Source organism: Anabas testudineus, chromosome 7 (genome assembly GCF_900324465.2).
Source record: "Anabas testudineus chromosome 7, fAnaTes1.2, whole genome shotgun sequence".
In the NCBI taxonomy this organism is placed as follows: Eukaryota; Metazoa; Chordata; class Actinopteri; order Anabantiformes; family Anabantidae; genus Anabas; species Anabas testudineus.
The window spans coordinates 19,456,430-19,470,709 of NC_046616.1; the positions used below are offsets into that span (position 1 = coordinate 19,456,430).

Consider the following 14,280-nt stretch of genomic DNA (forward strand, 5'->3'; position numbering starts at 1 on the left):
GCACATGACGTGACCTGACAGATATTGGTGCTGTTGGTGATTTGGGGCTTAGGTCATGAGCAGAAGAGCATCAGTCTGATTTTCAAATTATACCTCCATTGCCCTGAAGGCTACCAAGCAACAGTGTCTTTAAAGGTGGGATCATACAGTCTCAGGCATTAGCACGGCTGCAGCGTGGTTTGGTGTGATAGTGTGTTTGTGTGTGTGTGTGCGTGCGTGTGTTTGTGTGACTGAGTGGTAGAGTGACAGCCACATGACAGGACTGAGCTGTGATCACAGCTCTGTTGAGGAGACACTGGTGGCAGTTCTTGGCTGGATGCCTGTCAGTTTGTCTATCTGTCTGCCTTTCTGGTCATACAGTAGGAACACATACACACAGACACACTTGAACAGACCTGCTCACCACTTAATAGGTGTCTGTCTGTCATACACATATGCCTGCATGCACACAGTCAACAAACTGGAGGTGGAGACGCCATGGTGCAGTGATTTCAGCTTTGGTTCCACATCACCTCCTACTAATGGTGGCAATTAATTGATGAATGAGGTCAAATCGGAGATATCCAGGCACGTCTCAATTCGGATACAACCCCATCTCATCCCTGTGCTCACCTCTCTGCCACCCCCCAAGTTGTTTTCTTAATGCGCAGTGCACCACATTCCCCCTGTGCTCATCTGCATAAGACCTTGGGATGAATGTTAACGATGTTTAATTAGACAAGACGTGGGATGGAAGAGTGGGTGGAGGCACTGAGGCCAGAGTGGTGCTGCTCCCCGCTGGGGAGAGAGAACACATAAAACACACACAGAAACCTATACACGGGCGCGCACGGGCACACACACACACACACACACACACACACACACACACACACACACACACACACAGTTGATAAACAATAAATGACAATAAAAGGCCAAAAGCCACAGCTGAACATGACCTTACATGTGATTGGTGCATTCTGACTTGGGTGCTTTGATTTCTGCAACATCAAGGGCACAGACCTCTAATTGTTAATGCAAAATAAATGAAAGATTTGAAATGCTATATATTTCTAAGATTTTATGTAGTGATTACCAACTGTTGTAGAAAATCTAATTAACCAAACATTTATGTCTCACAAGCTTTTAGTTTCTGGTAAACTATTTTCTAGTGGAATTAATTCCCTCAAACTGAGAGCATTCAACTTTTCATAAAATTTAATTTATCCTTCTGGCTTAAGCCCTTGACAGCATTAGAAAGTTTTGAGATTGTTTTACTACCACTTAAATGCCGATTGAATGGATTGAGCACAATGATCCCATTCAACATTAAAACCACATCAATACTTTTTTTTACACTAATTAAACTCTAGATTATTAAAATTTCTGGTCCACTATTGGTTGACTGAACATCGTGACTAGGATCAATGCTAGGTGAGTGCACTGTGATCCTTGCCTAAGGGCGGCACGCTGACTTCTCATGCTTATCTAAGACAGTAAGACAACTTTCTGGTCCCAGCTCGGCTCTGTATAAACATTTCCACTACACGGATCTGTGAAAGAACATCAGGCAGCAGCTTACTGTAGGGTAATCCAGTAAATGATCGGCATGTCGTTTCAACAGAGCAGCCATTGCTGAGATAAGGGGATGCAGATGTTTCTTTTTAACTGTTCCCAGATGAGGTGTCATTATCCAGGCATGCTGTTTTTAGCCCATCTTCTCAACTGGGTGACTGAGTGTGGACTGGATGCAAAGGCACACTCAAATGTGGACTTTGTGTCTATTGCTTGCTGTTTTCTCCTCCAGGCTTGGGCTTATCTTGCCGTCACGGCTAGACAGAGACACCTGCGAATGCTGTGGATTAGCAGGCTGCCTGGGGTAAGGCGTTTAATGCAGTGCCCCAAGGATCCTGGGCTGAAGGCAGGCAGAGTTGCGAGGCTGAAGCGAGCTGAACAGAGGAATCTCAGGGCCTAGATTGGGATCTGTGACTTCTCAAAGCTGCCATATGAAACATTAATTGAAAGAGTCATTTGAGAGACACGGGTAAACATGTTTTGATTACAGCCAAGAAAAGGGGAGTGTGTTAGTTCTCTTAAAAGTCTTGCTGAAACAACAACAAGGCCGCTTGTACTCCTTTGTGTTGGAGATGCCATGTTGAATCTCCACTCTTAATTAATTTGGTGAGCGAAGAGAGGGAGCGTTTGTCACCCCTGCTCTCGCCTGTTAGTGTTATTTGTCTCTGGGTGACCTTTGATTTCACACCGCATTGGTTTTCTCCCGCTATAGACAACAGGCGTTTTTTGCTGACAACAGAGGAAACCTTATCTTTTAAATAAGTAATTCCTCAACTGCTCAGTGAGTTCACCAGCAGCAAAATATTGGGATTGCTGAAAAGGCAGGCACAGAAACCCACTGGGGAAAAGATCTCCTCTCTATATATGCTACAGCACCTTCGCCTCACTTCCATTAAAAATTCCACTACACAGTGTTTGAACAGGGCTCTCTATACAATAGTATACAGAGCACTACGATACAGCTTTTGTTTGCCGACGTGATGAACTTATAATTTGTGTTTCTTTTTTGCCTTTTGTATAAACAGCAGGTAGCTACGTAAGTTCTAAGCTTTAAACCTGGATTCACATTACATGCAGTATTGTTTCACTGACTCAGTTCATTGGAGGCCCTGCGGTTAAAGGGGTCTCTATGTGAGAGTGTACGGACAGCTCTTGGTTTGGCACCTGTTTTGTGTGTGATTTAGGAGGCACAGGGGGGCGGGTTTATAGTTGTGTTGTAGAGGGGTTTAGGCAGTGACACAGTAGCACCAGCCAGGCCTCCTTGGCACCAGCTGGGGCCCACAGCTTTAGGTTTTTGGGAAGGAAGCATTGATTGGGGTGATGGCTGAAGTGACTGAGAGGAGGGACGGATAAGGGAATTGCAAGGGGGATGGATATGTTGGCACCTGGCTCTGTGGGTTCTGGCTGGGCGCTAGAGCAGTCTCCAGTAACATTGATGCATGGCCATGAATTATATTATGCCTTGGCAGCTGCTTACCAGATTCATCTCAGCAGTCATTTAATTATTTATTTATTTGTTTCCACAATTTGTCCTAAGAGTTCCCGTGTAAAAACAAAACAAAACACAGAAACAAACAAAAAACCCAAGCTAACAAGATTTAAAAATGAGGTCGACTTAGAGTATTTTACTGAATGAGTACGTGTACCAGTGAAATCATTATGACAGCTTGCAGAGGTGTAGCAGCGTCAATTCTGATGGAGTGCGTTGTTTCTGCCCAAATGTCACTGAATGAAAAGATTGTGTGACAACGCACAGACGGTTTTCTCTCAACATCTCTTCAACACCTGCCTGGAAACCTGCCGGGATAACACCTCATTCAATGGCTGCCTGCGAGCCGTAGCAGCGCAGGCTGTGGGAGATAGAAGTGATGCCTTGGGCCTTTTGTTCAACTCTGACATGGCTGTTCGGACACCTTTGTTCTGGGAGGAGAGGCCCATTCACAGCATGCCCGGGGAACAAATTGAATCTGGTTGACAATTAATAGCCGCGTGGCATGTTTAATTAAGAGCATGTAGCCACGGAGCGACGTGAGGGAGATAAACAGAGGAGAGCTGCAGAGAGCCAGACTGGACTCACAAAGGAACAGGCCATTGGAGCGTCTGGCTGATCGATTCCCTACCGTCTGCAGAGAGCAGCCTTCACAAAGAGCAGCCTGTGCCTCCCCTCTCAACGGGCCAAACTTTTAGAGGAGAGAGATGTGAGACTGATAATGCACACAAGGCAGATGGGAGTATGCAGATAGAGGCTGAAAAAGTTGTGGAAAAGTTAGCTCAGTAAAACAAAATAAAGTGCAAGTGAAACCTACAGTATATAGCTGCACAGATGCACTTCAGTGTTGAAATGAAAATGACCTTGAGTGTGTGGATTGCTGGTGGAGGATTTTCAGTGGCCATTGACTGCAGCTCAAATGGATGGTTAGTGTTACATACACGGCTGATGTTGGGGTCTGCTGTTGGGAGACAAAACATGCATGTCGGCAGGCTGGTTTGACTTCAGGCGTCTGTGACCTTCACAGTTGCATATTCCCGTTAATGTAACATGAACACGAAGCGGCAGGAAGCCAAGAGAGAGAGAGAGAGAGGGAGAGAGAGAGGGAGAACACTTGACAGCTTGTCTGATAGACCAAACAATACCAGCCATGGCCAGGTGAAGCTCTGGACAGATAGTTACACACACACGCACACACACATACACCCACTTCAATTAACGAGAGCCCTCCTCCAGAACTAACAATCACATCAGTCAGCGAGATGGCAGAAGCTTTGAGGGGATAAAATTAGAGCGGTTCATGTGAGGATTGATACAGCATGTGTGCCTGTATGGCCAGTCAGTGTGTGTGTGTGTGTGTTCTGCCTGGTCGTGTGTGTGCTGACAGGCATACAGAGAGATGACAGGAACAGAAAAGGGAGTTGCAGGAATGTAACTTGTTCATGTAAGAATTAAAAGAGTGTGTGTATGTGTGTGTGTGCTGTACAGACTGTGTACAGGAAGTAGCAATAAAGGATAAAGGCACGAGTCTGACAGACAAAGGGTGATCCTTTCATGCTGACAGGGGAAAAAAAGAGTTTCTGCTGGCTAATTGGCCAGTGCTGGAGATCTGGCCATTCCTTGGGTAAAATGTCCGTCTTGTCTTCGTGTCTTTTCTCTCCATCTCTGGAGTGGAGCGTGTCCCTCACTGTGGACGGACAGGAGAGTGTGGGCTCAATATTTCATCCTGTTACTCTTCACAACATATGCTCCAGTCGATTAAAGACATAACATTTTGCCCTTTAACACATAGTCAGCCTCTTTTTCAATCTGTTTCTGTGCTTCCTGCACCTCCTCCTCCTCCCTCCTGCCACTTCTCTTTCTGCTTTTAACGTGGTGAGCAGGCTTTAGTAACAGTTTGTTCTCCTGTCAGTACATTCTGCATTTTTGTATTTAGGATCTCTTTTGCTACGCCAGTCGATTGGGAACAGGCTGAACCAAACACTGTAAAAACTTTATATAACCCGGCATATTCTCAGCACAGCATGCTACTTATGCAAACGCACATACATGTATGTGAACCACATGCTCTCGGGCACACGTGCATGACTCCATGGTCGCAGCTGAAATTTTGAAGGGAGGCCTGTAGGTGGTTCTGGGGTGTGTCTTGGATTGAAAGTTAGAAATTGGTTTCATGCAAGGGTGCCCCAGTAATTTGGCTGCACTGAATAGTAGAATTCAGAGGATAATGCGGGCATTAATTGATTCTGGAGCCTGAAATAAATAGGCTTTCAGGCTCACATGAGACAGAACTCTGCTCATTTGCGCCTTTCAAGGAAGATGGGGGAGTCTCTCCCCTCCGCTCATTGGATAGGTCCTGTAGGAGCCTTAAAATGAGAGCTGACATTAGTTGATTGATATGAAGTGGATGGTGACCTTCTAGATTCTACTGTCATTTCATTTATGCATGATACCATCGCTGCTTGACTTTTGGGAAAATTTGAGTGATATTTGAGGAAATAGTACTTTGATTTTTACAACGTCTCCACAGAGAGAAATCACACCTCAGTTGTATTTAGATGACATTTAATGCCCTCTCGGTGGATTTTCACTGCAATATATATCTAACACAAAGCATAAGAAAGCAACAAATGTAACATTTATGTCTGTACTGTATATCAAATCGCGAAATTGCATTAGGAGTCAAACAGATCTGGCAGCTGTTAGCTGCACAATCTGACATGGCACTTTCAATATCTGCTGTCTACCAAAACAAGAGCATCTGTCAAAGAGAAGACATGCAGTAAAGAATTAGAGAGAGAGAGGAGACACAGAGAGAACCACCTCCTCCAGTATGTTTGACTGCTTCTGTGGGTTTTTTCCTCCCTGTTGGTGGACAGAAGTTGCATATGAGGGGGAGAAAAGTTCAATAGCAGAGTGGGGCAACAGCCTGTCTCTGCAGTGGTGCCTTGAGTAAGGTCAGCATCACGAAGGCTCTGCCACTCTCCGTTCTCCTTGGTTGGCTTGTCAGCAGGGGGGGTACAGACATGCTGCATAGATGATGAAGAGGACGTGCAGTGTGGACGCCAGAGGTCAGACAGCCACGGGGCGCCAGGAAGTGAACCTGGCCATTTCCTGCCGTGCCCTGTAGAGCACCACAGTGCATTTGCATGCACACACATGCACATTTGTTGGCCTGTTTACTAATGTAGTGTTTCATATTTCTGTAAAGCCTCCAACACATCTTAAAGTCTTGCCAGAAGTTAGAGCCTGAGGGAAAGGAGGACTGGGAGGGAGGGAGAGACAGAAGAATAGAGAGGTGTAATAGAATCATTACACAAGACACATCTCTCAAGGGTACAGCAGTAGGAGGTCCCATATGGGCTTTACATCAGCAGGCACACACACATCGATAGCAACAAACACAGGGTCACAATGGTGCCTAATTACGGCAGACAAAGATGGATGTATTTCATCTCACTCAACTTTATGTCCAATTTTTATTCAGTGTCCCCAACACACCACATGCTGTAGATCCATTCCCACATAAACCATTTGTGTCCTCCAAATTTATCTCATGCTCAGTTGTACACTAATCTCCCTCCTTTTTTCTGTCTTTGCTGCTGCTTCTCTGCTATCTCTCCTGTCCTGTTATAACACATACACTAGTCCTGTAGTACGCTATGCAGATGCACAGAAAAAAAAAGGATGTTCACCCAGACGCCTTTACATGACGCATGTGAGCCTCCTGAGTAGTTACGGGAGGTGGTGACTGACCATTGTAGTTCTCCAATGCCAAATAATTACATTCTCTCAATGAACATCCGAGACAGCAGCCATCGCACCAAAGCCAAAACAATTCACTCTCATGCCAGCTCTCTCTGTCTGTCCTGTTTTCCTGTCAGGATGTGGCTGCAGCTACTCTCAGTCTGACACTGAGGAGGTAGACAGGCAGACAGAACATTTGACCCCGTTAAACATGATGTATCAGAGGGTGCAGAGTAAAATAGAAAAACATTTATAGACTTTATATATCTGGCCTATGATAGTAAAATCGTATGAAGCCTTTATTTAAATAGTAAAAATATAATATCACAATAACATCACACAGTTTATAACCAGAATTAATTTCTCACTTCAATCTGTCACTAAGTCCTCATTAGACCCATTAGTGGGGCCATAGCTGTCCCTTTAGAGCAGTGGGAGTGAAAACTGGGAAGGAACAGGGACTCTAATAAATCTTGTGTGATTATATTAGTAACATTTTAATTATGTTTATTTTGTAAATGTCTTTTGTGAAATGATGTTGCTATTTAGGAATATTAATTAAAACATATTTCTTCTTAGTTTCTTGTCAACGTCCTCACTGTCCCTCAAAATGTGGAAATGTGTGCTTCACTTTTAGCTATAGTTACCATAGCTAATCCTAATTAAGTCATTTTTTAATGTGCTGTAGTGCTGTAGTCTTTATCTAATTGGAGCTTGTAGTGTATGGTGCTGCATTTCTTTTTTACACAGCTGGCTATTCACTAGTGCTGACTAGGTTTTGTGTACACCTACAGTTCTTGCCAAGCCAGGTGCTTTATTGGTTTGGTTTGTGGACCATTTTTTCTGTCAAGATTTTTTGATGGGTAACAAGTGAAACGAAAAACCTCGGTATGATGGCACCAGAACAGTTTCACTAAGCCTTGGTACATATGCTTCAGCTATCTGGAACTCGACTGGAGGGGATGAAACACAAATCTGCAGTAGTTCAGACCTGGTAACTCTCAAAACATGTAGGCAAGTGATTCACGCAGTCTTTATAGTCCAAACCATATAGTGACCCCTTTGTTATGTTTCTTATATCCCATTTATTGTGGCTTTACTTTTGATTGAGTGTCACCACTCTGTTGAAGAGGGTGTATTTGTGTTTGTGTTTGTGTGTGCGCATGCGTAAGTATGGGAATGCCTGAGAACACCAAATTTCTTTCCTATTGTTGCACTAATAAATTAGTAATAAGTTGGGCTAATGAAGTAGCAAGTACAGCCCCCTTTAAATATTTCACCCCCATGGAACAATGCTGCTCTCTGCTAATGTTCAGTATATAGTGTATAGAAGTGATATAGTAAAGCAAAATGAGAGTACTGGTAGAGCAGCTGCTGTGGGTAACATTGATTATAGGAGCAGGGAGGCGTGCAGCGTTGAGGAGCAAAAGGAGGCTCCCCAGGAGAATGCCTCTTTTTTCAGAGCAGTCTTATGACCAGCATGGCAAGCAGAAATGTGAAGAGAAGCATTGACCAACTACTGGAAAACATCTAAGCTATCCAGGATCAATGCCAAATTGATCCCAAAACTATGTATAATGTAGGGGAGTGGACGGCTTGTCTCGCTCTTCTCAACCCCTGTATGGCATGAGAGAGCTGGACCGCAACAGCTCAGGAGGTGCATAGCGAGATAGATAGAGAAACAGAACAAAATTGCCTGAGGTGTGTTTTAAACATGGGGTACATGTGTGCTGAGCAAGTATACTGGGTGTGGTGACAAGAGCTAGCTCACTACTCCCTCGAAGAATGTTGAATGTTGTCGTGATGATGCACTTTTTCTCTTTTTAAATTGAACTGGTACATCAGTTGCCAAAACACAGAGCTGTTTGTGGTTGTAAATGAAGATGGAGCAGAACAACTCTGTTTTGTTTTTGACAATGGAACAGAGTGGTCACAGTGTGGCTTCCACCCCTTCCTTTATCAGTGTGGGCATCCCTGGGAAGCCCCATGCAGGTCCTAATGAGCAGTATGCTGGTGAGGGCATCTTTTTAACCCAGCACAGGGACTCGTAGGACAGCCTCACTCCTCTTCAACAGATGCCAAGTGCAGCTGTCAACAGCTCCACACTCTATTATTGCTTACTTTCACTTTCTTAACTCTCCTCCTATGTCTATGTTCTGTGTTTCTGTCTCATCCCTTTCATTCGCCCGCTCTCATTTTGTCTGTCCTGACCATTCGTCTTGATAGCAGATTCACTGCATCCTATTATGAACTGTGCTCAAGCGATCTTAAAGGCTAGCTGGAGGTTACAGCTTGCTAAAATAGATTCACTCCACCTCACTACTTTCCCCACCTTAAAAGAGTAATATGGCCATATGAGATTACATAGATACAGAGTGTGATACATTATTGCAAGGGCATTAAGAATTCATGAAGTACAAACAAAAAACCCAAAATGATTCAGCTAAGGCACTTTTGCTTGCAGAATCGAACCGGTGTGCACTTTTTTAATCACCATACCTTCACGCTTCTCCTGTTTTAAATGCATTTATCACTGTCATGGGGAAAAAAAACTTTAAACTTTGTTCCTCCTCTCTCCTTTTTGATTATTCTCTCCCTCCTCTGTAGCTCTCCCAACCGTCTTCTCCACCCTTTTCTCCTGTTCCCGTCTCTATCTCTTCTGTGTCTAATTGCATTTGAATTTTTTCTGGTGTAATCTTTTGATAGCCTGGAGCTTCAGCAAAGCCCTCCATCTCCCCCAAGCCCCCTTCAGTCCATTTGTGCCTGGCCCTGGGCAGGTTGGTTTCCTCGGCTGCCCTGGAGGAAATATCAGATGACCTGGCGCTCCACAGCAAAACCCAGGTCATCAGAGAGGGCTCCTCTCACCATATCCCTCCCTTTGCCCCCTCTCATCCACTTCCTGCTTTCAAGTGCAGGGCAAGGTCAAAGCTTTGAGGATGCGCTCCCCAGACTTCACCACAAGGCAAGCTGGAGGCGCTGTGCCCTGCTCTCTGACCAGACTTTGCTCCATCTATTCTTTCACAGCTTCCTGCTCTCTCATATTCATTTCATTAGCTCAAGCTTTTACTGCAATCAATACTGTTGCTAAAGTTAGTTTTTCTAATACAGCTATTCATTAAGTGCCTTTTCATTAGTGTCACTAGAGCACCAGTACAACTGGAATAATACTGTAATGGACAAACATATGCCGTAATTGTTGAATCCTTTTTTGGGGGGTGATGAAGACTGGTTTTAAATGGCTGAGCTCTCAGAGAATGAGTCATTACTCTGTGTTTTTACATAATGTGTCTCGCAAATTGTGGGTTTTAAAAGCTAAATTAAATTCTCAGACAGTGATGTAACTTTAGATATTTTAATGTAGGGGGTTTTGTCCTCACAATTCTGTATCGTTTCCACCTCTCATTTTCCGCCACCTCAAATGCGCTGTGGGTGCGGAAAGAAAGGAAAGACATTATGGATGGTGTTTAGAGACAGGTGTCTGATGCATCCTGAGATAATGCCAAGAGACTCCTATCTCTTCTTCTAATGGAACAGTGACAGTTGTTTCAAGTCATCAGGCCTGTCATCCAAATGCTGGAACGTTGGACCTCTCAACACCTCTTTTTTCCTCCCATAAATCAAAGTTGGTAGTGAAAGAGAGAGAGAGAGGCAGAACAACAGGCAAAATAATCTAGCCTTAGATGATCCCGGGACATTAAAGGTACCATGCATATCTTTATCAAACCCTAGTGCTGTGTACAAGAAGAACAGATAATGGGCCTGATTAAAATTACCTGGCTAAACCCAATAATGTTAATTATATCTAATTTTGAGACCATCCCAATAAAGGGACGAGTCAATAGTGTTTGTTTTCTGAGGGCTTACTGCTCCTGCTCCCATATCCCCCTTACTTGGTGCAAAGAAGTGAAATGGGATGAATATGTTAGTGTCATCTCCAATTTCAAATAGGTAGACATTTCAAAAGCTGATTCTCTCTGGAGGAAATGTTGTACCTCCTGAGTGAAAATATCATTTGAAAGGTGAGACAGTAAAAGCCAGTCATCTCAAAATGAAAATTTTCTTATGGTGGCTTTCCTCACCTCAGCGGTTACAGGGAAAGGAAAAAAAAAAAAAAGAGAATGAGTGAGAGGCAGATAGAGAAAGGTGTGTGGAGGCTATGAGAAGAGGGTGATGTGTACAGGAGTGACACCTCCTGAAGAGCATGTTAATAACGTGCCAGGCCCAGACAGGTAACCAGTAATCAGACCCTCTGATTGTAGACAGAAACACACACGCGAACACTCTCGGTTCTCCATCTCCATCAGCGCTGAAACTGCTAGACTGCGCCGTCATGTTCTGGGGCGGCCCCCTCTGCTAACAGTGTGTCGCAGCTCTTACAGAGACAAAAGAAACAAATGAGATGGCTGGGTTACAACAAACAGCTCCGGGTTGTTCTTTCCCCTGGAAAATGAAAGGCCCCCTTATTCTGCAACCACCGTGTCAATTAGAGGAGGTATTGCTCAGTCACTCTCTGGTTCACTGCAACTCGCACTGATTGTTATTTATTTAGATCAGGCTTGGAGGTGAGTTTGCCTCAATTTAAGCTGTGCAGAAAACAGCCCTTACAGATACAGTATATCACAAAAGCACCTGGAGAAAAATCCCCAGCGAGGATCATGTCAGTGGGTAGGCCGAGGGATAAAGGGAGGAAGCACAAACAGCCTTGCATGAGCAGGATTCTAACCTAAGAGGGGCAGCGAGGCGGGAGCTGTGTGTACAGAGTGCCTCCTCTGAATATTTCCCCAGTGATGGCGAGCAGGCCAAAGGCAGTCAGGTCAGCAGATAGAGTCCAGAGCCCATTGACAGCTGCTGGTTTGACTTTGATGCACCATCAGTGTTCAGCACGCCGCTTGCCCGCTTCCCCCCGCCGCTCTTGCACTAACCCGCAAGCGTGTTTGCTCAACCTGAACGCACGCTAGCCTCTCATTATGCCGCCCATGCAAACTTTGTCTCTTTGCAGCTGTTTAATGGCTGCACGTCTGTTTTTGTTTGTTTCCTCACCATAAGATTATTGCACCTTTATGGTTGGTCGGGGGGTTGGAATAATCCCTGGCATCTGTTCAGAGAGGGAGGGGTGCACAAAGAGCCAGAGGTAGAGGCTTGCTACTATTATTTTTTTTATTTTTTTTAAATACGAGACCATGCAGGCCCTTATTTCATCCTCTGCCACTGAGGCTGGGGCTGTGGCTGGATTTTAAAGACAGGAGTGATGGAAGGGGCTGTGTGCTAACAAGCACAGAGGTCACTGAAGGAGCTTCCCGCTGCCTTTTATCCCCCCTAAAATGAACACAGAATAGCAGGGATTAATCAAATAACTGCCATGTTAGTCTCATTTACTTACAAATGTATGCAGCAAAGTAACTTTACGGTGCCCTTACTGGTACAACATTATGTTCTCTTTAGCTGTGAACACTGGGATCATTGTTGATACAAGATTGCACTTTTACTTTGCATATAGCTGCCATATGTTTAAAATCTTGACTTTTCTGCTAATTCCTTTAAAGAAAATCAGGGAATTTGGCTTCTTTTGTAGCATTTGCTGCTTTATTGTTTTTTTCTGTCATACAGCAAAATGTATAAATGAGAGGAGCAGCCCAGAGCTCCTCTTGACAGCGTCACCCCCATCCTATCTTTTTCTTAATTCAAGACTCCATCTTGTCATGGCTTCACTGCCTCCGGTCGTTATGGCAGAAGAACAGGAAGTTAATCAACGCAGCATTATCTCTCAGCCTGCACCTGGAGGCAAGAGTGCCAGTCATGTTACCACCCCTTCTCTGGTGGGACCTCTGCCAGCCTGTGAACCCCTCACACTGCAGCGCCCTGCAGCATCCCTGTGGGCTGTCGCCAGTGTGCTGTCTCTTTTCCAGGTCACCTGTGACACAGCCTTGATGAGCCAATGTCAGCCTTCTTGCAATGGTACATATGTTAGATTATGTGTATGTGTGCAAAGACCAAAGGAACAAGGCACAAAAGTAGAAAACAACAACAGAACAGACGGCTCACTTTTTGCGATCTCTTTGTGCTGCCACAGAAGTCTTGTATTTATTTTTCCAATTTCTGCTGTAGAGTTGGAAGCTGGGGTTTTGGAGACATTATTGCCCCACGTGGACAGGCGAAGCAACGACATGAAGCCTCAGCAGAGTCTCATAGATCAAGCAAGCCAACGCATTCACACTTAAAGATTTGTTGACACATCCTCAGAAACTGAGTAGACAGTATTTTTGTAGAAGAAGGCAGCAGGTTTGTCCTTGTGTCTAGCTTTCTCTCTAAAAGTCTGAGAAGCTGACAAATGTTCTTGCTGAAGAGTGAATTGCAGGCTGTCGCTGGTAATCATTAGGTTGTCTACCAGCACCCAAAGTGCTTTTATTTCTACCCATTAGTTTGGTGAGAAAATGGCCGGGTATGGTCTAGCGTGTTCCCCCCTACACTCAGACTGATGCAGTAGGCAGGGCCAGCATAGGAAACATGAAAATGTTTGAAGTATCTCTATTTATGCCAGTGGCAGCTTGACTTGACTTTTTTTTTTTTACTTCAGTGTCTATAGCATCTCTTTGTACAAAACTGACTCAAAAGGATCCACAGCTTTTTTTTTTTTTTCCTGAAGTAGCCGTATACACGCATGTCAATATTGTGAGACTGGCGTGTAGTTAATATTCTAAATTAAAGAGTGGATTGATCCATAGAGGGGTGTCAAGGGCAGATCAAAGGGATTTAGGGGAGGATCGGACCAAAAATGTTAAAAGCTGCTCACTCTCAAACACAGAGGTGTCAATCTCTCTGAGAGCACCTTGATGTCCTCAAAGGAGAACTTGATCAAAGCTTTTGTAACAAAGAGGGTCTCAGAAGATGATCTGACCTCAGCTGCATTCCACTTCTGTCTTTCACTTTACTTTTACCAGTCTCCATTTACCTGAGTTCCCCGGCGCTGCCCCTGTTTCCGTCTTTCCTGTGTTTGTGCTGCGGGTTGGACTGTCTGAATATCAATGAAGCAGTCTCACCGATGTATTACAAACACAAGAGAACAGTGATTAAAGATGACATATCTAAGCCTCACTCTCTTCCTCTCTGCTCTCTTCTCTTTTTCACAGGAGATCGCAGCTTACTTGATAACATTTGAAAAGCATGAAGAATGGCTAACGACATCCCCTAAAACAAGGTAAGACAATTAAACTCCTGGCCTTTTTTGGAAACATACGTTGAGATTCGTAGCCCTGAAAGTACTACATCCATGGAGCCACAGTGTACATGCATAGTCTGACATTTTAACCTTATGCTCAGACTCTAACCTCCCTCTAGTTCAGTGTAAGATGTTTAATATTACAACCAGCTGATGGCTGTTCAGGAAAGTTTACCATTTGGAGATAAATAATAGAATATTAAAACCGACTAATAATTGCCTCTCAGCAACTCAATTAACATAACATGCACTGGTACTGACTCTGCTTTGA

The 14,280-nt window shown here is 44.3% G+C and overlaps 1 protein-coding gene across 3 annotated transcripts in view; it reads left to right on the forward strand.

The window, feature by feature from the left end:
• Positions 1–14,280, forward strand: part of camta1a (calmodulin binding transcription activator 1a) — a 263,949-nt gene that overhangs the window by 105,455 nt on the left and 144,214 nt on the right. For all 3 annotated transcript variants that reach the window (XM_026367142.1, XM_026367144.1, XM_026367143.1), the window contains exon 4: positions 13,921–13,988. In XM_026367142.1, coding sequence (XP_026222927.1) covers positions 13,921–13,988 — 68 coding nt within the window. The remainder of the gene's footprint in view (positions 1–13,920; positions 13,989–14,280) is intronic.